The sequence below is a fragment of the Prionailurus bengalensis genome, chromosome A3 (genome assembly GCF_016509475.1).
Source record: "Prionailurus bengalensis isolate Pbe53 chromosome A3, Fcat_Pben_1.1_paternal_pri, whole genome shotgun sequence".
Taxonomy (NCBI): Eukaryota; Metazoa; Chordata; class Mammalia; order Carnivora; family Felidae; genus Prionailurus; species Prionailurus bengalensis.
In genome coordinates, this window is record NC_057354.1 from 45,165,359 (window position 1) to 45,192,213 (window position 26,855).

At 40.8% G+C, this 26,855-nt stretch overlaps 1 protein-coding gene across 2 annotated transcripts in view; it reads left to right on the forward strand.

Moving 5' to 3' along the window:
• CFAP61 (cilia and flagella associated protein 61) overlaps nucleotides 1-26,855 on the forward strand; it is a 285,028-nt gene that overhangs the window by 86,735 nt on the left and 171,438 nt on the right. For both annotated transcript variants that reach the window (XM_043602984.1, XM_043602985.1), the window contains exons 10-13: nucleotides 2,709-2,783; nucleotides 7,593-7,768; nucleotides 9,547-9,586; nucleotides 16,139-16,278. In XM_043602984.1, the coding sequence (XP_043458919.1) occupies nucleotides 2,709-2,783; nucleotides 7,593-7,768; nucleotides 9,547-9,586; nucleotides 16,139-16,278 (431 nt within the window). The remainder of the gene's footprint in view (nucleotides 1-2,708; nucleotides 2,784-7,592; nucleotides 7,769-9,546; nucleotides 9,587-16,138; nucleotides 16,279-26,855) is intronic.

Genomic DNA, 26,855 nt, shown 5'->3' on the forward strand with positions numbered 1-26,855 from the left:
TTATTAAAAAAAAATAAAAACAACACAGTGTGGAGCTTATATAGAAAATGTAAAAAATGAAATGTATGGCAAGACTTATACAAAGACCAAGAGGGGAGAAATGTAAATATATTATTTGAAGGCTTTTCTACCATACCTGAAGTGGTACAATATCACCTAAAGGTAGATGTGATAAGCTAAAGATGTATACCATAAACTCGAAAAAAATATTGACGTTACAAATCAAAATCAGAGAGTTATACTTAATAAGCCTACTGAAGAGAGAAAGTGGATTCATAAAAATATACAACTGGGGCACCTGGCTGACCCAGTTGGTAGTACATGTGACTCTTGATTGCAGGGTTGTGAGTTTGAGCCCCATGTTGGATGTAGAGATTACTTAAAAATAAAAATCCTTAAAAAGATATATACAACTAATACAAAGAAGGCAAAAATATGGAAAAAGGACACCTAGTAAACAAATAGCAAGTTGGCAGACTTAAACCTAACCATATTGATAACTACATTAAATATAGTGTACATTGACTATCCCAAAGATCATATAAGGCAGAAATAGATTAGATGAAAAAGGAAGACTGGGTTATATGCAGACTACAAAAATACAAACTACAAATACAAAGATACAATAGGTTGAATACAAAGATACAAATAGGTTTAAATTTAAAAGATACAAAAAGACACAGCATGCTAACACTAATTGCAAGACAGCTAGTAGCTTTATTCACTTCAGACAAGGTGGATTTCAGAACATGGAATATTACCAGAAATAACAAAGGTCAAAAGGATATAATAATCCTAAATATTTATGCATCTAATAGAATTTCAGAACACATGAAACAAAAATTGATAGAACTGCAAATGCAAATGAGTAAATGACCATATTTGAAGATTTCAGTATCCTTCCCTTAGTAATTGATGGAACAAGTAGAAAATCAAGAAGAATATAGATCCTAAGAACACCATCAACAAATTTGACCTAATTGACACTTAAGAACACTCTATCCCCAAAACAGTAGAATACACATTCTTCTCATGTGCACATGGAACATTTACCAAGATAGACTGTATTTTGGGCCACAAAATAAATCTCAATAAATGTAAAAGGATTTAAGTCATCTAAAGTATGTTTTCTGACAACAGAAGACATTACAAGAAGGCAAAACTCCAGATTAATAGCTCTAATGAACATCAATGGAAAAATCCTAATAAAAATTTTAGTGATTTGAATCAATATATAAAAAGATAGTATATCATGACCAAGTAGACTTTATTCTGGGAATGCAAAGTTGGTTTCACAGAAAAAATCAGTCCATGTAACTCACCCTATAAACAAGCTAAAAAAGATAACCTATATGATTCTCTCAAAAATACAGGGAAGGCGTTTGAAAATTCAACATTGAAACTCTCAGAAAATGAGGAATCAGAAAGAATTTCAATTCCCTAGACTTTATTTTTGAAAAACCTGTATGCTAACATCACACTTAATGGTGGAAGACTGAATTTTTTTACACCATGGCCAGGAACAATGGTCTGCTCCCACCACTTCTATTCAAAATTATACTGGAAGCTCAAGCCAGCGTAAAAAGATAACAAATGAAAGGCATCCAGATTGGAAAAGGAGAATTAAAACTGTTCTTTATTTGCCAATAACATAATCATCTAGAATCTACAAAACAGCTACTAGAACTAGTAAATAATTTAGCAAGTTGCATTTAAAATTAATATGCAAAGTTCAATTTTATTTCTATATAATAGTAATTGACAATCAGAAATGGAAATAAATACCATTTACAACAGTACAAATATACAAAATACTAAGAGATAAATCTGACAAGAGATGTTCAAGACCCGTACACCAAAAAGTACAAAACATTTCTGAGAGAAATAGGACCTAAATAAATAAGGAGATGCCCACGTTCCTGGTTTTGAAGACTTGATGTTGTCAAGATGTCAACTCTTCCCAAATTGACCAATGCATTCCCAGTCAAAATTTCAGAAATTTTACAGAAATTGAAAAATTGATAAATGGAAAGGACCTAGAATAGCCAGAACAACTTTGGAGAAGAACAGTTGTTGGATGAATACTACAGATGTCAAGATTTACTGCATAGTTCTTGTATTTAAGCCAGTGTGATGACGATGCCAAGGACAACAAGTAGATTAATGGGACAGAATAGAAGATCCAGAAATAGACTCAGCCTATAATCTGTAGTGACCAAAAGCAGATCATTGTTTGCCTATGGTTGGCCAAATAGCACAGGGTGGGTGGGAGGGGCATCTAGAAACATGGAAGCTTTTGGGAGTGCTGTACATGTTCATTGTTTTTGTGGTGATATTTTTATGGATGCATATATAGGTTACAACTTTTCAAAAGTTATTGTCAATAAAGCATTTGAAAAAAACAGTGCAGCTTTCAAGGTACACAGAAGAATAAGAAAAACGAAGTAATAACTACCATCTACAGGGAATTTGGAGGAGCCAGCACTGAGCTGGCACCTATCTCCCTGTTCTTATTTTATCCTCATAACAACCCTGTGAGGTAGGCACTGCTCTTAGCCCCTTTTTACGGATGAGGCCTCAGAGGCTCCACGACTTTCCCAAGCTAGTAAGCCATGGATCCAGGATCTGAACCGAGGCAGCTGGTCCCAGAGCTTGGGTGCTGAACCACTGCAGGTGTTGATTAAATATCTTGCCTTTGTCACCTGCAGAAGGAAGTCATAGAAGAAGCCCCAGCTGAGGAGATGTCATCAACAGTCCGAAGCGGAAATGCTAGTGAACTGGAGGTAGGGCTTGCCCAGGGCCTTGCGCGCCTGCTGCTTGGCTCCCCGCAAGGTTCGCTGCTCTCTGCTGAGTGTTGGTGTGCCCATTCCTCCTCCAGGCCTCCCTGCCTCTCTCTACCAGTTCATATCTGCCACCTTCTTTAACACGTGCTCCACAAAGCCTTCCTCAATGAGGCCTTCCTCCAGGGTGATGAATCCTTTATATCCCATGTACAGCTTGGTCCTAGAAACTATACTCTCTATATTAATTATTGGCAACGATTTCAGTAAATACAGTTTTTCCTCTTCTTCCCATTGTCCAGCAAGAAAGCATTTTGGAGGGGCAACACATTTGTAAGAGTTTTCTCTAACTCTATGTGTCACCTGCCCACACACATGCTCATCCACACACCTGTATGTATTTTGTATTGTTGATATATGTATATGTGTATATATATATATGTATATGTATATATACATATGTGTGTATATATACGTATAGATACATATGTGTGTATATATATACGTATATATACACATATGTATATATGTGTGTATATATACGTATACACATACACGTATACGTATATATACACATATATATACACATATACGTATATATACGTACACACGTATACGTATACACATACACATACACATATATACACATATATATATATACACATATACATATGTGTATATATATATATGGTTCCAGGTTCCAGGAACTGCTCCCACCTGTTACTGATTCAGGCCAAAGGGTGGTAGCATCTTCCGCCAGCTGCCATCCCTGGGACACTTCCTCATCCTTTGTTGGTTTCCCTTCACCCTGCCCACACCTTCACTCATTGTCCTTTGTTAAACCTCCTGTGTCTGCTCCATTGGAGTGAGCCCTCTGTTTCCTACTAGAAACCTAAGGATTCACATAGTTTGGCAGGGCTCTGTGGACCCTGCTTGGGATTTTGAATTTTTCCTAAGGAGCAGAGGAAGGCTTTGAAAGTTTTAAGTGGGAGAGTGCCATAAAATCAGATACGCTTCATTTTCCAGTGCTGAGCATAGTTGTGAGCTTTCAGTGGATTCCCCGGCATGTCTTATGGACTCATGAGTCAACCTGAGAAGTCTGGAGAGCCCTTGAAGAGGGGACAGGAAGTTGAGTCATCTCCATGGAGGTCCTGGGACACATTAACACTAATCTCAGACAGGGGAATTCTGAGAGACCGCCAGCTTTTGATACCCCTTTCTCCTCCAGATTCTGAGCAATTAGGAAGTCTACACAGAAGTCAGCTGGGGATTAAAGTACCATTTTATAATGGCTAAAGCTGAACTGGAGAACAAAGCTTGGACCTGTAACAAGTGGATTTCCTATTTCCCCCTCTTGAATTCAGTGTACACAGCCAGCTGGAGGCACACTTCACCCTTGGATCAGGGTCTGCCCTCCTGGGAAAGTGTGGAAGCCTGGAGAAAGCAGGTCAGGAGCAGGATGTACTGTTAGGAAGAGAGTGCACCAGGCAGGCACAGGTCCATTTTCTGAATCTCACTTTAGCGTATGCTGTGGGATCCCACCCATATCCTTCCGGCTCCGCTCATTCCTCAGCACCCAAGGATGAGGACTTCAGGTACCTGGTCATTCTCCAGTGCTGTGCCTGCAGGCAGGTCAGAATCCTTGGGGAGCAGCCATCAGACAATGACTGAAGGCAGTTGGAGAATCAGCACCCCAGTTTCTTTGCCTTTTAGGTGGGACAGCTCTGAGGTGTGTTCTCCCGAGTCTCCCAGGGATCTCAGTGGGATGGAGTGGGACACTCTGTATTGGTGTCTTTCCCTTCCTTGCCTCACTTCCCTACTCCTCTTGCAAAATTTCCTGGCATCACTCCCCAAATAAACTTAGCTCAGAGTTTGCTTCTGGGAAACCCACACCATAGCACTGACTCCTCAGGCCCCAGGGAGGAAAGAGTGAGGCATACAACAGGGGGTGAGGCATGCTCTGTTTCCAGGAGGGCAGCTATTCCTGCAGGGATCCAAACAAGCATGTGCAGGAGGGGACAGGATGGTCCCACTGCATTAGACATACCGGAACCTCAGAAGGCATCTGGGTCAACAAGGTAGATTGATGTCTCATGTTTATCTCCTCTCCCTTCTGGAAAAAGACACGGAAATGACTGTAAAGCAATAAGAAGACTGCAAATCCACAAAGACAACAAGAGTAGGAGAAGAGATATTGGAAGGTGAGCCCTTTCAAAATGTTTAGAATGAAGAAAATCGATGGAGGAGTTTACACTGGCTTAGCACAGCAGAGAAAGGAGAAAGTCCAGCACCACTGTGAGGGGAGGGACTGGCAGAAAGCGAGTACCTTCTCCTCCTGTGTCCACAAAAGTCCCAGGGCCTGGGCCTTCTGGAAGGCAGAGCGAGGACCAGGCTGAAACAAGGGGTCTGACAGTCTCCTATGCAGTGTTGGGGACACTAAAGTCCTTGCAGACAGCACTTGGCTCATCAACCGTATTCAAGTGAAGCAACTAGATGACTGTTCTCTGGACAGATGAAACAGAAACAGCTCCCAATTTAGGTTCAGCCCACACCGTGTGAGACTGTGTAATGGGGAAAGACAAAATAGATGAGTAAGTGGAACTCTCCATCAAATGGAGAAACCCCTGCCCTCTCCTCCCACCATCTTCTCCAAATACTGGAAGCCAGGTCTTTGTATTAGGTTTTTTTTTTATCACTATTGTAACAAATTACCACAAACTTAGTGTCTTAAAACAACATAAATTTATTATTTTATAGTTCTGGAGGTCAGAAACCCCAAACTGGTATTACTGTGCTAAGATCCAGGTTCAGGCAGGACTCTGTTCCTTCTGGAGGCTCTAGGAAAGAAACCATTCCCGTGCCTTTTCCAGCTTCTGGAAGCCATTTGCATTCCTTGGCATGTGGCGCCTTCCTCCATCTTCAAAGCTGGTAGCGTAGCATCTTTCAGTCTCTGACTCTGACTCTCCGGCCTCTATTTTATGAGGACCCTTCTGATTATATTGGGCCTACCCAGATAATCCAAGAATCTCCTTGCTCAAAATCCTTCACTCAGTGACCTCTGCACAGTCTCTTTTGCCCTGTAAAGTAACATTCTCAGGCTCTGGGGGTTGGGCCATGCACATTTGGGGAGCTACTCTTCTGCCTATCACAATTTCTCATGCAAGAGATTGGAGAACTTAATTCCTCCCCAAACCTGACAGCCCCAAGGAAAAGGCCTCCAGGTAATGTTCCTGGAGGTGGCTACCCCATAAAATGCCAGGTCTGTGTCTGATCACCCCATGAAGTGCCCCAGTTAGCCAATGGCTGTTGAGTTTTGCTACCTACATAGCACTGTTTATTTTATGGAGCTAGAAATGTACTCCAGTGATAAAAAGGCATGAACATGAACAAAGAAGGGATTGAAAAGACCAGAACTTAGGAAACAAGAGCTGGAAAACAAGAAGGCAGGTGGGGCAGCAGACAGATAGAACAAGGCTCAATCGGGGTGGCGGGTAGAGGGGCGGGGGAGAAGAAATGAAGTTATAGATTATTTCAAATGCCTGGTTGTTTAGAAAATAATTCTGACAAACACTTAGCAAATCTGATAAAGTGTGTGAAAAAAAATAGAAAACTAAGTGAATTAAAGCAAAGTACACAAATAACAAGTCCTGTTATACATCTTTGCTCAAAAGCAACCATGATATCTACATAATCATAACAATGTAAGTACTTACTGATTGAGCCCTGAATTGTGCTCTAATTATATTGAGACACAAGGAGATAGGATATGGGGAAGAGGGTAGCGCAAGGTTACATCTACCTACCACATCAGTGTCCAGTAGGGAGTTTCAAAAATTAAGGAATTAAGAAAGTGTATTTAACACACATTCAGAAACATGGGGGTAAATGCCAAAGAAATGAGAAAGTTGAAAGGGCTACCCAATGGGAAGAGCAATGGGAAGGACAGGGGACTCCTGATTTTCATTATAGGTTTTTAGTGCTGATATTATGTTAATGTTTAATGTATTACTTTTATTTAAAAGAACTCCAAGAAGGCTCTCAGAATGAATCATTTTCCTCTAACTGAACTATAACATCTTCTTGGGTGCCCCTAAAACAAGGCTGGAAGGTCCAATGCTAACTTTCTGGGTGGGTCCCAGCAAGGGGCTGGGCTCCACCTCATCATGAAACCACCCAAAGAGTCCGCAGATCCAAAGTTCTTGTAGCACAAAATCACAGTGAAAACACTTTGGTGGACAGAGGTATTTTGCTTGTGGAATTAATATATATATATTACTACCACACTCTAACTTCTAGCCAGTGTTGTAGTTAAAATACAGATCCTATATGAAAGACCAATGGAAACCATTCGTTTTCTGATCTTCATATGAGGACTTCTTTCAATCCCTTTATAAATTTTGAACATCTCATTGAGAACATCTCCTTAAAACTAGGCCTGGCTTGGGGCGCCTGGGTGGCGCAGTCGGTTAAAGCGTCCGACTTCAGCCAGGTCACGATCTCGCGGTCCAGGAGTTCGAGCCCCGCGTCAGGCTCTGGGCTGATGGCTCAGAGCCTGGAGCCTGTTTCCGATTATGTGTCTCCCTCTCTCTCTGCCCCTCCCCCGTTCATGCTCTGTCTCTCTCTGTCCCAAAAATAAATAAACGTTGAAAAAAAAAAAAAACTAGGCCTGGCTCAGGATGATTCGATTCAGGTGAGATTGTCACATTTGTCCTAGGGAGATGGTATAATGTAGAGATGATGCAACCACTAGCCCATTAAATTGCAGAAAATGAATAGGATTCCTACTTGGTTCCTCCTGTCTCCTTGCTCTAGGACACAGAAAAATTTCAGCAGTCCAGTGTGGGTGACACAGATTACTGCATCAGAAGTTTGAGCTTGGGATCCCTTTCGCTGCCTGAGGAGAGCAGCTCCTTCCGCCCCATCTACAAGGGAGCCTCAGATGCTTTTTGTATTCAGCTCTTTTGTATTGAGGAGAAGTATGAAGCAAGGCAAGTACCAATCCCAGGTTGTCTATTATGGTAAGACTTCTTACAGCATTGGTGGCCTCACGTTTTACTCTTGTGGAGCTCATCATCTCCAAACCTGGCCTCACATTCTAATTTCCTGGGGATTTTTTTGTTTGTTTGTTTTTTGTTTGTTTTTTAAGCACAGGTTTCTGGGCCCTATTTCCAGAGATTTCAGTCCCTAAAATTTGGGTAAGGGCTACAGAACTGGGCCAAATCTACAGTGCAGATTTTGGCTCACCTGTGTAAGAGGAAAATCTTCATTTATGTAACTGTATGCTACCCTCCATTCTCTAATGTTTGCATTTTGAAGGGGGCTTTAGATTTAGGTTGCTGCTTGTCTGGAGTCTTTTGGTTGCACATAACAGAAAATCCAACCCAAACTGGATTTTTAAAAAATGGGATAATTGCCTTATATAACAAAGGATAAGTCCAGTGGTAGGATTCATTTTTCAATGTGGCTTGATCCCAGATAACCCTGTCACATACGAAGTTTCTCTCTCTACCTCCTAACTTGTTCCCTGCTGCTGGTCCCCATTCTCAGAGGACTGTCCCTACCTGGGGCCAAAAGAATGGACAGTGGGCTCAGGCTATGTGCCTGAAGCTAGTGAGGAGGACATTTTGGTTTGAGCCTGGCTTCCTAGCGACAGCCCCATCGGGCCTGATCGGACTGTGTGCTCATTCAAGCTGATGGATGGGGCCAGGCCAGGATATGATGGTAGCTTACTCCCTGGCCTCATGCTCCCCACCCCAAATTTGGGGCTGGAGCCTTACCCAAATGTAATCTGAGAGGGGGGTTAGTGAACAACAATCCAGGGCAGCTGCTAGGAGGAAGAGGCATGGTGGCAGACAAAGTCGGGGTACCCACCAGACCACTTAGCCACCCGACTTCCTGTCCCCATGTGTTCAGTGCTTGCTGCCACCTGTAGTCTGTAAGTGGACCTCTGTCCTTGGTGCTAGATTCCACATCTTTAGAATCCCCACCTACTCCACCATTTTATCCACAGAACAATCTTGAAGAGGAAAAGATTGGCCCATTCTTATAGACTGGAAAGTTCTGGAGTATCCTTTAGATGACCAAGAGTGTTGCTGGACATTTCCTTTTTAGAAGATGTATTGAAACACATTCCCAGTCTCCCAGCCTCACTTAGAACCATGTTTTACTTGTACTTTTTTTCCTCTTAAGTTTTCAATTTCTTTGGAAATCTTGGGAGTTGAAAGGGGAAATCTTTTTTTTTATATTGAAGACATCTAAAAAGCCTATAAACCCTTCTAGAGTTGTGTATATTTATTTTTCCCTGTGCATTCAGATATGAGTGTGCTTAAATGAGGCTTTTGAATTTTCAAACAGAAATTCAGTGACCCATTATGGTTTGCCTGTGACTATAGCTCTGCAGCTGGTCAGAAAATCTTTTACATGTAAAAGAGAGAAAGATCAGAGTTGCTTGTAATATACCCACGTCTCCCCCACAGCTCTAACAAAAAGGAGGGGAGGGATTACAGTCACAGAATGACTATGTTGCTTTTTGCATGCGCAGATTATTAGTTACTATAATAATGTCTTTAGTTCTAGAAAAAGACTTTGTTACTGACATCTGAAGCTTATGACTTTCTGCAGCTGATTAATGTTCAGTCAGACACAAGTTCTAACTGGTGGTTGGCTATCACTGCCTGACAGGAAGAGAACCATAAATCTCCTTAAATATACACTGATGCTGCACCTGCTTGCAGGTCAGTGACCATGCTTACTGTTTTGTTTATAGGTCACTGGACTTTATGAATTTTGTCTTCAGTCTTTTCCCTGTAAGTACATACTGAATTTTGAGTAATATAATTGGTTCTGTAAGCTGCAAAAGTTATAAAAAAAATAAAATGCCATATTCACTGTCCAAACATTTACACTGCTATGAATGTTGAAGTTTGAACTGCTTCTGTGTTCTGAAAATAAGGTTGAATGACATATCATGAACTCTTAAAAATAGAAAATATTGTCATTGCTGTTTTAATAGTTTCAAGGTACATTTTTTTAGAGATAGAATCAAATCATTAATAGAATGCAGGTAGTACATGACAATGTCAGAAATTACACTAATGTGGATTGGACTGCTGTATCACTTTATAGCTTACATTGGCTCAAAGAATTCTGAAACCATTACGTTGCTTTTCTGAGAGTAGGTAAGCAGGAACTTGTGGTTGATTTCCTGGTTGGCATTGCCTGACACAGTGCCTGACACATAGGAGGCGCTCAACCCACTACAGCACATTTGGCGAATGAGTGCCAGGCAAACAGGCCAGTGCAAACAAGACACTCTACTCCTGTCCTCTTCTTCCATTTTTGTTTCATTGTTTTCAAGGGATGGAGATTCTGATCAACCTCTTATCACTTTATTGGAGGGAAGAAAGTGGGGATGAAAGACAATTGAGGAACAAATTGGATTTTTATAAAGACTTTTTCCGTGGCCCACCTATCAGTTAAGTCAAGTCAATAACTAGACTTCTTCAGTTGGCTAATTACAAGGAAAACATCTATTGTTTTATTTTTCCTTGATACCCTTTCCACTGAGGCAAGAAACCAATATGGTTTAATGAGGTTTCCTGAAACTTATGTGATCATAGATTGTATTTCCTCATTTTGCTAATATAATGCAGCCTTGCAATAATGTTCTGCATCATAATTTTTTTGGATTAATTTTACGGTATTTTGAAGCTCATAAAGCAATATAGATACCCTAAGGTAAGATTTTACAAAGCCAGTTTCCCTTAGGGATGCCTCAAAGTAATTTCCCTAAATTTAAATTCACTCCTGTTTTGAAATCCCTGTGAAGGCAGATCTTCAGCATTACAAAAGCAATGCCACCTTTAGAAAGTCAAAAGACACTTTTACTGTTTAATTCTACTTTATTTCAGGGAATGAGGAGAGAGGAACAAAATACCTTTATTATTCACCCTTAAATCTTTCAAATCTAAGTCAAAGCAATTCATTACAGTGTCCTCCTCCCAGAGGAAGCCCACTGGGACTAGGTACCCATTTCTTATTTTCAGCTTGAGTATTTTAACAACTTGACTTTCAAGTTCCCCAAAAGGAACTGCGTTATTTTGCTAGAAAGAAGGAAGATAAGGTCAAACAACAATTCACTCCTTCAGTTTGCACAAATGTCCCCAGGGTTTTGGATTAACACAAGTAATGCCTTCACAGGGTTCAGGAGGAGGGGAGATCCCAGAGGGACAAATTAGCTCTGGGAAGAGCAGGCCGCTCCTGCAGGCACCTGGCAGAGGGTCAATCAGGATGTATGGAACATAGATAGTGTAGGACAGCAATGTCCGAAAGACCACAGATTCGAGCCACATAATGAATTCTAAATATCCTAGCAGCCACATTTAAAAGAAAAGTAAAAAAGACACAGGTGAAATCAATTTTATTTATTTTATTTTTTTATTTTTTTTCAATATATGAAATTTATTGTCAAATTGGTTTCCATACAACACCCAGTGCTCATCCCAAAAGGTGCCCTCCTCAATACCCATCACCCACCCCCCCCTCCCTCCCACCCCCATCAACCCTCAGTTTGTTCTCAGTTTTTAACAGTCTCCTATGCTTTGGCTCTCTCCCACTCTAACCTCTTTTTTTTTTTTCCTTCCCCTCCCCCATGGGTTTCTGTTAAGTTTCTCAGGATCCACATAAGAGTGAAACCATATGGTATCTGTCTTTCTCTGTATGGCTTATTTCACTTAGCATCACACTCTCCACTTCCATCCACGTTGCTACAAAAGGCCATATTTCATTCTTTCTCATTGCCACGTAGTATTCCATTGTGTATATAAACCACAATTTCTTTATCCATTCATCAATTGATGGACATTTAGGCTCTTTCCATATTTTGGCTATTGTTGAGAGTGCTGCTATAAACATTGGGGTACAAGTGCCCCTATGCATCAGTACTCCTGTATCCCTTGGGTAAATTCCTAGCAGTGCTACTGCTGGGTCATAGGGTAGGTCTATTTTTAATTTTCTGAGGAACCTCCCCATGAAATCAATTTTAATAATATACTTTAACTGAATATGTCCAAATTTAATCATTTAAACATGTAATCAGTATGAAACATTATTAATGAGATCTGTTGCATTTTTTCCCAGTGTTTGAAATCCAATATGTATTTTACACCTGTAGCACTCTATATTTTCATCAGAAATACTTGATTTGCCTTTAGATTTCATAAAACTTAGAGTTGAATACATAGATTCCTATACCCAAGTTTTTCCAACATACATAAAACTTCTCCAGTAACTGAATTGAGTATCAGTTTCAAATTTAAATGTAAATTAACTTAAATGAAATAAAATTAAAAATTCAGCTCTTCAGTCACACTAGCCACATTCCAAATGCTTAGTGGCCAGACACAGCTGCTGGTTACCATATTGGGCAGCGCAGATCTCAGAGGTCAGCGGTAGGTGTCAGGACATGTGGACCCTCCTATGCCTGCTAACTAAACCCACTTCCCAGGTGAAACATGTCTTCCTTAGATCTGTTCACCTCAATGGGATCATGTCATGATAAAATACAGACATCCATTAATGTGTAACCACAGGATTTTAGAGAAGAAAAGCCTGGAGTACCATCACCCTCTTATCTCAGAGGAGGGGACCACAGCTGGTGCAGTGTCACTTAGTAAGCATAGGGACTTTGCTATGACACAGTGATTTACTTCTGGATGCAAGTGAATTTGCAAACACAAATGACCTTACTTTAAAAACCTACTTCCAGCAAGCGCGACTTAGCGTCTGGGAGGTCAGAAATTAACAGCTCTGCTCGGAAAGCAGGAAGGCTGAAGGACAAAGGGAGGGAGAGCTGCTGAGCCCCCTGACAACAGAGCTCAGTTTGGTGGGGAACAAAGGCGCTCTCCAGCGCCATTTCCCCCGCCCATCCCCCAGCCGAAATCCCAAAGGGAACCGGTTCCTGCCAGGGAACTTGCTCGCTCCACGCAAAAACCCAACTCTGCGCTTCTGCGGAGCCAAACCTCCGGCAGCGGATCTGACTCCCTCCCGCTGCCACAGGGCCCCTCCTGAAGTGGATCACCTAAGGAGAAGCGATCTAAGCCTGCCCCTCCTGCCCCCGAGCACCTTGCCTACCCACCCCAGCTAATACGCCAGATCCCCAGCATCACAAGCCTGGCAGGGTGCAAGTAGCCCAGACGAGCCACACCACCCCACAGTGAATCCCGCCCCTGGGAGAGGGGAAGAGAAGGCACACACCAGTCTGACTGTGGCCCTAGCGGTGGGCTGGGGGCAGACATCAGGTCTGACTGCGGCCCCGCCCACCAACTCCAGGTATACACCACAGCACAGGGGAAGTGCCCTGCAGGTCCTCACCACGCCAGGGACTATCCAAAATGACCAAGCGGAAGAACTCCCCTCAGAAGAATCTCCAGGAAATAACAACAGCTAATGAGCTGATCAAAAAGGATTTAAATAATATAACAGAAAGTGAATTTAGAATAATAGTCATAAAACTAATCGCTGGGCTTGAAAACAGTATACAGGACAGCAGAGAATCTCTTGCTACAGAGATCAAGGGACTAAGGAACAGTCACGAGGAGCTGAAAAATGCTTTAAACGAAATGCATAACAAAATGGAAACCACCACAGCTCGGCTTGAAGAGGCAGAGGAGAGAATAGGTGAACTAGAAGATAAAGTTATGGAAAAAGAGGAAGCTGAGAAAAAGAGAGATAAAAAAATCCAGGAGTATGAGGGGAAAATTAGAGAATTAAGTGATACACTAAAAAGAAATAATATACGCATAATTGGTATCCCAGAGGAGGAAGAGAGAGGTAAAGGTGCTGAAGGGGTACTTGAAGAAATCATAGCTGAGAACTTCCCTGAACTGGGGAAGGAAAAAGGCATTGAAATCCAAGAGGCACAGAGAACTCCCTTCAGACGTAACTTGAATCGATCTTCTGCACGACATATCATAGTGAAACTGGCAAAATACAAGGATAAAGAGAAAATTCTGAAAGCAGCAAGGGGTAAACGTGCCCTCACATATAAAGGGAGACCTATAAGACTCGTGACTGATCTCTCTTTTGAAACTTGGCAGGCCAGAAAGAATTGGCACGAGATTTTCAGGGTGCTAGACAGAAAAAATATGCAGCCAAGAATCCTTTATCCAGCAAGTCTGTCATTTAGAATAGAAGGAGAGATAAAGGTCTTCCCAAACAAACAAAAACTGAAGGAATTTGTCACCACTAAACCAGCCCTACAAGAGATCCTAAGGGGGACCCTGTGAGACAAAGTCCCAGAGACATCACTATAAGCATAAAACATACAGACATCACAATGACTCTAAACCCGTATCTTTCTATAATAACACTGAATGTAAATGGATTAAATGCGCCAACCAAAAGACATAGGGTATCAGAATGGATAAAAAAACAAGACCCATCTATTTGCTGTCTACAAGAGACTCATTTTAGACCTGAGGACACCTTTAGATTGAGAGTGAGGGGATGGAGAACTATTTATCATGCGACTGGAAGCCAAAAGAAAGCTGGAGTAGCCATACTTATATCAGACAAACTAGACTTTAAATTAAAGGCTGTAACAAGAGATGAAGAAGGACATTATATAATAGTTACAGGGTCTATCCATCAGGAAGAGCTAACAATTATAAATGTCTATGCACCGAATACCGGAGCCCCCAAATATATAAAACAATTACTCATAAACATAAGCAACCTTATTGATAAGAATGTGGTAATTGCAGGGGACTTTAATACGCCACTTACAGAAATGGATAGATCATCTAGACACACGGTCAATAAAGAAACAAGGGCCCTGAATGAGACATTGGATGAGATGGACTTGACAGATATATTTAGAACTCTGCATCCCAAAGCAACAGAATATACTTTTTTCTCAAGTGCACATGGAACATTCTCCAAGATAGATCATATACTGGGTCACAAAACAGCCCTTCATAAGTTTACAAGAATTGAAATTATACCATGCTTACTTTCAGACCACAATGCCATGAAGCTTGAAATCAACCACAGGAAAAAGTCTGGAAAACCTCCAAAAGCATGGAGGTTAAAGAACACCCTACTAACGAATGAGTGGGTCAACCAGGCAATTAGAGAAGAAATTAAAAAATATATGGAAACAAACGAAAATGAAAATACAACAATCCAAACGCTTTGGGACGCAGCAAAGGCAGTCCTGAGAGGAAAATACATTGCAATCCAGGCCTATCTCAAGAAACAAGAAAAATCCCAAATACAAAATCTAACAGCACACCTAAAGGAACTAGAAGCAGAACAGCAAAGGCAGCCTAAGCCCAGCAGAAGAAGAGAAATAATAAAGATCAGAGCAGAAATAAACAATATAGAAACTAAAAAAACTGTAGAGCAGATCAACGAAACCAAGAGTTGGTTTTTTGAAAAAATAAACAAAATTGACAAACCTCTAGCCAGGCTTCTCAAAAAGAAAAGGGAGATGACCCAAATAGATAAAATCATGAATGAAAATGGAATGATTACAACCAATCCCTCAGAGATACAAACAATTATCAGGGAATACTATGAAAACTTATATGCCAACAAATTGGACAACCTGGAAGAAATGGACGAATTCCTGAACACCCACACGCTTCCAAAACTCAATCAGGAGGAAATAGAAAGCTTGAACAGACCCATAACCAGCGAAGAAATTGAATCGGTTATCAAAAATCTCCCAACAAATAAGAGTCCAGGACCAGATGGCTTCCCAGGGGAGTTCTACCAGACGTTTAAAGCAGAGATCATACCTATCCTTCTCAAGCTATTCCAAGAAATAGAAAGGGAAGGAAAACTTCCAGACTCATTCTATGAAGCCAGTATTACTTTGATTCCTAAACCAGACAGAGACCCAGTAAAAAAAGAGAACTACAGGCCAATATCCCTGATGAATATGGATGCAAAAATTCTCAATAAGATACTAGCAAATCGAATTCAACGGCATATAAAAAGAATTATTCACCATGATCAAGTGGGATTCATTCCTGGGATGCAGGGCTGGTTCAAAAAAAAAAAAAAAAAAAAAAAAAACCTACTTCCATCAAAGACCTATAATGAATGGGTCCCATTGCTCACAATATTCATTTATTTAGGTCGGCCAGAATCTCAGAGATTTTTCTCTGTGTTCTTACAGTTCCTCATCTTCTTGAACTTATGATTACTTTCCAAATTATAGGAAAGTTGAACTTGAATACTCCGTCCTTTATACATTTTGCTCCTTTTTTCTGTAGTGTTTTGCAGCAGGAATTTGTTCATTGATAAATGGGTTCTAATTCTCTTCCTGTGTGCCTGGTTGCCAATCATGTTAGGATAAGAACTTCTGCATCATCTCTCTGCCGCACCTCACCCCTGAGTTTGTCCTCATCCAGAACTTCGTGAAGATTGTCCCCTTCAACAACTGCACCCTGGAGCAGGATCTCTATGTCTTCCATCGGGCTGGATTGCTCAAGTAGGTGGACATATGTTTGGCCAAAAGACAATCTATGAAATTAAGAAAAGAGAATGGAGCAAGGAGCTTGCTACCATTTTAACTTGTCTCACTAGTGGTGGGCTTGATCAGTGATTTTAAGCAATACATTTAGGGAAGAAGTTATATTGAGAAGTTACTTGTCCAGTCAGATATTAAAACATAATATAACTCCACAACAATGAAAACAATTCCAGTAGAACAGTGTAACACAAGAAGGGAGTTCCAGTACATACTTCCAATATAGAAAGAATGAAGTGTGTGTGTATAAAGGTATGTATAAATGTACATATATGATATATGATAAAATTTGTGTCATAACACCAGGAAAAGGAAGAATGATTGTAAATGGTGGGACAAAATAAAGATAGAAGCGTTTCTCATATTCTGCAGTAAAAGAGATTCCCAGATGATTGAAGAGTTAAATGTGAATATTGAAAATAAAAAAATTAGAAAATGTGTAAGTGTTCTCTGCCAGATTCTGAGACTACAATGGCGAAAGACATACAGATGTATTTCCTCTCCTTTCAAAGCTTATAAACGTTCATACAGAAATGTAAAGCTGTAGCTGTGAAGGGCGTACCAGCAGCAATGGCATGTGGTACTGTGAACAGGTATCACCGGGACATTCAGCCCAGGCAGGGAGAACCTTCCTCAGGAAGAACACTGAGTGATAGACAAGGAGTGTCAGTGAAGATTGATCTTCAGTAAAGACACAGTGAAGACCAATTGTGTCTCAGGATGGGGAAGGTCTTTTTAGAGCATGGAAAAAAATATTAAGATTTTTTTCTTTTACTATCTAAAGTTTCTGAAACACCCTAATTTAAGTAAAATGCAACTGAGTAACAGAGAGATATTTTAACAAATATGGCAGACAGAAGATTGGTATGTTTACTATATAAAGAGCTTTAATAAATCAGTAAAAGACCATCTGATACCAAAATAAAAAAACTGAGAAAAAAAAAAGGCCAACTATTTGCAGATGAAAAAACAAACAAACAAAAATCAATAGATATTTTAAAATCTTCAAACGTATCATTCATGGGGGAAAAGAAACTAAAACAAGAATGAGACATTGTTTTTGATCAGTTGGCAAGATGTGAAATAGAGAAATGTTCAGTTCTAATGAGACCTATGTAGCAGTAGTCTGAATGTAATTGACATGAAATTTCAAAGGGCAATTGGCCAGAATGCTACAGTAGTTCATATCCTTCAATCCTTTAATTCCACTCCTAGAAATATATCCTAAAAACTGGTTGCAGAGGTGCAAATAGAAATTTATGTATAAGGATTAAAGATACTGGAAATACTCTAAATGTCTGATAGTAAGAGAATGTCTAAATACTTTATGATAACTATGTGAAAGAATTATAACTCTTGTTTGCAATTCATTAAATAATGATTGGAAAGGGGCACCTGGGTGGCTCAGTTGGTTGAGCATCTGATTCTTGATTTCAGCTCAGGTCATGATACCAGCGTAGTGGGATTGAGCCCTGCATCAGGTTCTGCACCGAGTGTGGAGCCTACTTACAATTCTCTCTCTTCTGGCACCTGGGTGGCTCAGTAGGTTAAGCATCTGACTGCCACTCAGGTCATGATCTCACGGTTTGTGGGTTTGAGCTCTGCATCAGGCTCTCTGCTGTCAGCGCAGAGCCCGCTTCAGATCCAGATCCTCTCTGTCTACCTCTCTCTCTGCCCCTCCCTGTTCTCTCTCAAAAATAATAAATAAACATTTAGAAAAATGTTTTAAAAAAGATTCTCTCTCTCCCTCTGCCCCTCTCCCCTATTCACACACACACTCTCTCTCTTCCTCTGTCTTTCAAAAGAAAAAAAAAAGATTGGAAAATGCTCAGAATGTAATGCTAGGCTCATACCACTATATAAAACAGCATTTATTTTTTTTCAATATATGAAATTTATTGTCAAATTGGTTTCCATACAACACCCAGTGCTCATCCCAAAAGGTGCCCTCCTCAATACCCATCACCCACCCTCCCCTCCCTCCCACCCCCATCAACCCTCAGTTCTCAGTTTTTAACAGTCTCTTATGCTGTGGCTCTCTCCCACTCTAACCTCTTTTTTTTTTTCCTTCCCCTCCCCCATGGGTTTCTGTTAAGTTTCTCAGGATCCACATAAGAGTGAAACCATATGGTATCTGTCTTTCTCTGTATGGCTTATTTCACTTAGCATCACACTCTCCACTTCCATCCACGTTGCTACAAAAGGCCATATTTCATTCTTTCTCATTGCCACGTAGTATTCCATTGTGTATATAAACCACAATTTCTTTATCCATTCATCAGTTGATGGACATTTAGGCTCTTTCCATAATTTGGCTATTGTTGAGAGTGCTGCTATAAACATTGGGGTACAAGTGCCCCTATGCATCAGTACTCCTGTATCCCTTGGGTAAATTCCTAGCAGTGCTATTGCTGGGTCATAGGGTAGGTCTATTTTTAATTTTCTGAGGAACCTCCACACTGCTTTCCAGAGCGGCTGCACCAATTTGCATTCCCACCAACAGTGCAAGAGGGTTCCCGTTTCTCCACATCCTCTCCAGCATCTATAGTCTCCTGATTTGTTCATTTTGGCCACTCTGACTGGCGTGAGGTGATATCTGAGTGTGGTTTTGATTTGTATTTCCCTGATAAGGAACGACGTTGAACATCTTTTCATGTGCCTTAAAACAGCATTTAAATATGACCTAAACCTCTAAAGAAAGAAAAAACATATGAATAAAATAAAGTAAAAGGAGACATGCAGATGTGATGGGGGCTGTGTCACCCAGACCCTTCTTGTTCAGGACTAAAGAACTCATTTTCTGACTGTGGGATGTGTGAGTACCACCAGCTGGAAGCTGGGTCTCCCTTGAAAGAGATTACCCTGGACTGAAGAGAAGGGCTTTGCCTAAAGTCTGCCCCTCCCAAGGCAGTCTGCATCCAGCGACTAGTCTTGTGTGTGGGGAGGGGAGGAGAAGCAATTTAAAAGGCCAGCAGCTCTCTACCTCAAGGAGAGGCAACTCTAAAGGGTCTTCCCAGGGCCAGAACTCCCCATGGGATCAGCTGGGTGTTTGTTGTGACCCTATTGCTTGCAGCTTAACTTCTCCCTCTGCCCTGTCCTGCTTCTGTCACTGCTCATGGGGGTGGAGGGTCCCAAGAGCTCACCCTAACAAACGCCAGCAGGTAGAGCTCTGTGTGAGGCTGCCTCCCAGGGAACCTGGCCTACAACTCTAGAGGTGGTCAGTGTTTGCCCTGGGTGGTAGGAGGAGCATCAGGGATGATTTTTAATTCCCTTCTTTACATTGCCTAAAATTTGGAATTCTTCTACACCCAGCTTGAGTAGTGGCTAGACTTCATTTGCTGGCAAGTAGTAGAAACCCATCTAATTGGCTTAAGTAACTGGAGAATCTATTACTACGCAGAGTGAAGTGAAGAATCGTGGGGATGCTGGTTTCATACAGGGTTTAGTCTGTATTAATCTCTCTTTCAGGTTGACCTTTCTCAGACCATTGCTTCCCCTGTGGTTACAGGACGGGTGAGGTAGTTTTCGACCTTATATCACTTTAAGTCCAATGGGAAGAGTGGTAGTTATGCTTCTTTTCGAAAGCCCTATCACAGAAATCTATTTGCATCTCATTGGCTCAGATTGTGTCCTGTGCAGACCCATCACTGGGCCAGAGGCTGCTAGTTGGCATTACTTAGGGATGTTCTGGAAGCTCAAGGGTTGGAGGGGTGCATTGTCAGACACAAATCTGGGGGCATCACTGAAGAAATGGGCAGTTGAGCTGTTCCCCACAGCTGTGTTTCAGGACAGGACCATCTCAATCAATAGAAAGTAAATGGTATATGTGTGATAGAAATAATATCAATACCTTGCATTTTCTATAATTTACCTTTCTCAAGCTGTCTTATACATGTAGTCTTATTCTTACAAGATATTACAGAGTTCATCAAACTGTGCATTTAAAATGGGTGCATTTTACAGAATGTAAGTGAGACCTCAGTAAAGTTGCTGCAAAATCTGTGATAAAGGGCATGGTGGAGTAGTTTCAGAGAGCTTTCTCTGTAATTGATATATTAACCTTTTAAGTGAAACTTTGAGAAACATCCTAAATGATCACTGTATTTGGGGGCTGGCTCAATGAATTTTGGCATATTCATTCAGCACATTACTATGCAGATTTTGAGGAAATAGAAACAGATTTCTATATCCTATATGGAATGATGTCTGGGATGGTGAGAAAAGTGTGGAGTCAAACAGTAATAGTAGTAGTAATAAAATGTTGTATAGTTGGGACCACACAGTATGCAGCCTTTGCAGATTGGCCTTTTTCACTAGAGATACACATTTTAAAGTTCCTCCGTGGCTTGATAGTTCATTTCTTTTTAGTGCTGAATAATATTCCATTGTCTGGGTGTACCATAGTTTATCCATGTACTTACTGAAGTACATCTTGATTACTCTTAAGTTTGGGAAGTTATGAATAAAGCTGCTATAAATATTCGTGTGCAGGTTTTTGTGTTGATGTACGTTTTCAGCTCATTCGAGTAAATGCCAAGGAGCACAAGTTTGGGTTGTATGGTAAGAGTGTTTAGTTTTGTAAGAAACTACCAAACTGTCTTCCAAAGTGGCTATACCATTCCACATTCCCACCAGCAATGAATGAGAGTTCCTGCCGCTCCACATCCTCGCCAGCATTTGGTGTTGTCAGTGTTTTGAATTTTCACCATTCGAACTGGTGTGCAGTGGTACCTTGTTCTGATTTGTAATTCCCTAATGGTGGATGGTGTGGAGCGCCTTTTCATATGCTATTTGCCATCTGTACATCTACTTTGGTGGCCTTTCTGTTCAGATCTTTTGCCCATTTTTAATTGCCTTGTTTGATTTTTTTGAAAATCATGGGCACGCATTACTTCTATAATAGAAAAGCTAGTTATTTTTGCATATACTGAGATTTAAGATTTTTATTATGATTCAAATGGAATTTTTATTAAAATATACTTTACACTCATTGAATTCTTAAGTAGAGTGTGTTGGTGGCATTTTCTTATGACTTGGGATTCTCTTTATAAATAAATATATATTGGAGATGGAGAGCAACCAGATGATACGGGATCAGGAATGGGTCATGGGTCTGGCTGGAGTAGTGGCCTCATTCTCAGTGGCTTCATATTCTTTTTCTCTCACACTCTCTCTTTTTACTATGAACATATTTTGCTTTTATTAAAAGTTAAATCTCATTGTTTTAAATAATGAGACTTTCAACGCCTGTCTGGAAATTAGTCATGGTTTGTAGCAGGGCCCTCATTTCCCCTCGTACACTCTACTCATTTGCAGTGTCAGCTTCATTTTTTTTATCACCCACATATAATGTTGGGGCAAATCACGTACATCTGGGTTCCTCTCTGAAAAATTAAAGGCTCGCATGCCAAGTAGTATTTGCTGCCCTAGAAAATCATCTTTTGCCACTGTTCCCATCTCAGCCCTCATCAGGAACCTTCCTCTGTTCTTCCGTGGAGAACAACCACTCTACACTGCTTCTCAGCTTGTCTGCACGTGTAGCCCCTTTTTGCTGTTCCTTTTGTTCCCATACCCCCTTCCATGAAGAACCTGTTCCTGCTTGTGCAGGGAAAGACACCCCTCAAAACCCACACGTTTGTTACCACCAGGGGATGTTCCTTTTGTGAACATGGCAGCAGGCCAATGTTTTCTAGAAAAAACTCAGATTAGTTACTTATTTAATTTTAACTTTAATTCCAGTTAGTTAACATACGGTGTCACGTTATTTTCAGGTATACAATATAGTGATTCAACACTTCCATACATCACCCAGTGCTCATCACGACAGGTGCACTCCTTCATCCCCATCACCTACTTAACCCATCCCCCCATCCACTTCCTCTCTGGTAGCCATCAGTTTGTTCTCTGTAGTTAAGAATCTGTTTCTTGGTTTCTCTCTCTCTCTTTTCCCTTTGCATGTTCATTTTGTTTCTTAAATTCCACATGAGTGAAATTATATGGTATTTGTCTTTCTCTGGCTGACTTATTTTAGTTAGCATAATACTCACTAGTTCTGTCCATATCATTGCAAATGGCAAGATTTCATTCTTTTTTATGACTGAATAATATTCCATTGCATCTTCCTTGTCCATTCATCAATCGGTGGACACTTGGGGTGCTTCCATAGTTTGGCTATTGTAAGTAATGTTGCAATAAATACAGGGGTGCACCTATCCTTTCAAATTAGTGTTTTTATGTTCTTTGCACAAAGATGATGATGCAATTCCTGGATCATAGAGTAGTGCTATTTTAAAATTTTGGAGAAACTTCCACACTGTTTTCCATCACGGCTGCACCAGTTTGCATTCCCGCCGACAGTGCACGAGTGTTCCTTTTTCTCCACATCCTTGCCAACATGTGTTATTTCTTGTATTGTTGACTTTAGGTATTTAGATCTTTTCTTTAATTCTTTAACTAAATTATAAACACAAAGAGCTTTTTAGAGAAACTACACATTTAATGTTAGAGGTGGTAGTTTGGCCTGTCAGGATTGCCCAGCTCCTACAGGGAATATGATCTTGAGAACTGCCTTCTTCCCTCTGCTCTTTTAAAAAAAGCCCTGTACTTCAGGCAGCTGAGCTTGGCTGGATGAAAAGGAAGAGGCCAGCTGGCTTGAAGTTATTTCTCCAAAAATGTGAAAGAAAGACGAACTCACACTCTTACCTTCCAGAGATATTTGTATTTTTGAAATATGATTGGTGTTAAAGACTAACTTTGGAGGAATTTCATATTTTATAAAATGAAGTTCAGAAATGTGAGTATAGCAGTGACCTCCAAGAAGTCCAACTGTCACCTCACATTGACCTCTGACTGAAATCTTGCCCTTTGCAACAACGTGGATGGAACTGGAGGGTATTATGCTAAGAGAAATAAGGCAGTCAGAGAAAGACAGATATCATATGATTTCACTCATATGTGGGATTTATCAAACACAACTGATGAACATGGGGCGGAGGAAGGAAAAATAAGATAAAAACAGAGAGGGAAGCAAACCAGAAGAGACTTTTTTTTTTAAACTTTTTTTTTAATGTTTATTTTTGAGTGAGAGAGAGAGAGACATAGCATGAGCACAGGAGGGGCAGAGAGAAAGAGGGAGACACAGAATCCAAAACAGACTCCAGGCTCTGAGCTATCAGCACAGAGCCCAACACAGGGCTCAAATTCAGGAACAGTGAGATCATGACCTGAGCCAAAGTCGTATGCTTAACTGACTGAGCCACCCAGACTCCCTTGAAGAGACTCTTAAATACAGAGAACAAACTGAGGGTTGATGGGGGTGGGGGATTGGCTAAATGGGTGATGGGCATTAAGGAGGGCACTTGCTGGGATGAGCACTGTAAGTGATTGTAAGTGATGAATTACTGGAATCTACTCCTGAAGCCAAGACTACATATGTTAGCTACTTTGAGAATAAATAAAATAATAAAAATAAATTGATCTGTGGCTTTGATTTTCCTGTAGTAACACTGCCTTTACAGGGCCCCTGTCTCCCCACAGCATTCTCTAAAAGTTCTGGGATGATTTCATAGTCACTCCTCTGCTCCTGTGCGCTGACACCTGTATCTTAGCCAAGAGTGCAGGAGGGGTCCAGGTGCAGCACTGGTGTCCTCTGTAAGCCTGGGCCTGTGCACTGAAGCTCTGGGACACAAACCCCTCGTAGCTGTGACAGGGACACTCAGCTTTTAGCGAGTGAGGGTTTATAAGGGTTTGTTTGTCCCTGTTGTCAAGGAAGACCATCCAGGGGTGCCTGGCAGCTCTCCAAGGCCATCGCGGACGCAACATCTTGTACCTTCCTGCCCCAGAGCACCTGGCTTCCCCTCTCAAGTTCATCTCTGTTTACTCAAGGGGAACTCTGTTTTTCCTACACTGTTCGGTTTGACTCCAAGCGTGGCCCCTAGATCAGCAGCATCAGCATCCATGAGAATTTGCTGAAATACAGAATCTCGGGCCCTGCCCCAGGCCTTTGGATTGTGTTGTTCACAGAACAATCTGTGTTGTTCACAAGTGTGCCATAAGTGTGCATAAAGTTGATTTTATGCACGTTGAAGTTTGAGGAGTGCTGGAGGTGCTTGTTTTTTAATACAGCTTTCCCCCCTTATCCAAAAGTAAATTGTTGTTATGAAACATCTCATACAGTTAAAGCCAAGAGTATCCCCACACTTTCTGGAAGTTCACATTAGGGCCACTTCCCTTCCCTGAAAGACCTACATTAGTGTGATAATGACTTTCTTTGTAAAAGTAAACATCTTCAGATTTCTTTCTGTTAGCAAAACATGAAGTGGTATAATGCAAACTTTCAGAAAGTGGGGGGTCCCTGTATGTCTCTTGGTATGAAATGATAATGATTCTGTCTCCTCTCCAAATACAGATTTTTTAGAACCATGTAAGCCACATCTACTTTAAACCTTTTGTTATCTGGTAATTTCTGGTTCTGTTGAGGTGTGAAGACTTCTTTGTATCATGTAAATAGACCTTTGGGCTAGATGTTACAAGAATACATGAACTATGACAGTCTTAGGGATTTTTGTCCACTTATACCAAGTAATGTTCATTTCTCTTATCTCTAATTCTTGTCTTTTAATACACACCCTCCCCCTTAACCTGTGTTTCCCTAAAGCTATCTTCTCAAATTTCAAAACATAGATTATCAGTGGCAATGCTTTCTGTTAGAAATTAAAGAAAACACAACTCAAAATGGCTTCAACCATAGGGCATTTATTGGCTCATAGAACTGGGAGGTCTGGAGACAGGCCGGGCTCTAGGGTTTGAATCTTTGGGGTTTTGGTTTCTTTCCCTTTTCCACTCTGTTTTTCCTGGTGTCAGCTCCAGCCTGAAGCTGGCTTATATCCCATTGGCAGAATGGCTGCTGCTGTTCTGGGCTGACATCCGTGCACTACTGCGGAGAAGGGGGAGCTGGCTGCAGGCGCGTGTTTTCTTTCCCAGATGCCCCAGCAGGCCTGCCCTATTCATCCAATACATCATGTTGACTGTGTAGTATGCTCAGCTCCCATTCCAGGTACTGGGCAAGCAGAAGTGACTCAAACAGACAAAAATCCTCGCCCTCATGGGGCCTGCATTCTAGTTAGAGGAGAAAGACACAAAGGGAAGAGATAAAAATAAGTGTGTAAGTGATGAGGGTGAATGTGAAGAATAAAGCAGACAAGGGGATGAAGACGTGCTGGGCTTTGGGGTGTGGAGGGAGCCCTCTTAGGGAAGGAGGTGATGGGGGAGCCACATGGGCACAGGTCCATGACATCTACTCTTTTTTATACCATGGTCTTACAATTTATCGTATTCTTCCATTTTTTGCTTCACTTCTCTTGACATTTGGGATGGATCATTCTTGCTCTTAAGTTTGGTTACTTTAAATTTCATGACCTCATGTTCTGGTCTCCCACCCAATCTTGTTCTTCTTCCCTTGGGAAATTATATTTGTGTCTGTCATCTGCCCTCCGGCCATGCTTGTGAGCCCTGGAACAAGTCATTCATTCAATTGTTAGCGATGTCTACCTCTTCTGTCAACAGATTCCATGCCAAGGTTCCCTCTCATTTGACTTATGACTGCTGGTCTTTGAAAAGAACATAATATTTATGTTAACTTGCAGTGTAAATGTATATAAACTAAATGCTTTTTAACACTTGTTACTTTATACAGTGATCTCTAGGATGTTTCCAAACTTAATATGGGGTTAGAATGTGGTATAAATGATTCTTTTTCCTTTCGTTCCTGCTTGCCCATTCTTAACCTTCACACTGGCTTTCCTTCCTCTTGTTTATTCATGAGTGGAGACCACATTTGGCTGAACTTGCCACTCATTCCATCTTCCTTCTCTTCCAAACCACATTTTTCTGAAATTTGCCATTTTTAATTTGGGGAAATATGTTTCAAACTTATTTATTGTGCTAGAAATTATTTTCTACACATAAATATTTACTACTAAATTAAATCATACCACCAATTGTCAACTTTGCTCAATAAGTGAAAATGCCTCTGGGTAGTTGTCTTTTAAATGATTCATCCCCTTGACATTTTTCTTTTATTTCTTCTCTGTGGGTGATTCATGCATGCCTGGTCGTCATTTTTTCTAGCATGTCACTTATACCTATTTCTGGCCCGTATATCACCAAGAGTGTTGTAGTGATATCAGTCCTGGTGCTCTTAATCAGCCTCCTTGAATAGAACCTAATAGAAAACTTGATCTTGTGGTTATTGTTTTATTTTGTTTGTTTTTGGTTTAAGCTGAAATATTGATGACTGTCAAGTTGTTTTAGGTTTCTACTACATAGATCACTCCTTTGGAATTCAGAAAGACTCAACTTACTTTTTCTTCTTTCTGTCATTTTGTTTTAATTTACTGGCATCAAAAAGTTGCCCTGTATTCTGCAAGGCACATACTCTTGCAGGTGTCTAAAACATTCATTCAATTTGGGATTGAAAAATTAACTATTAAATCTTTTTCCTTCTAATTTTATATATGATTTTCTATTTTGTTATGTGT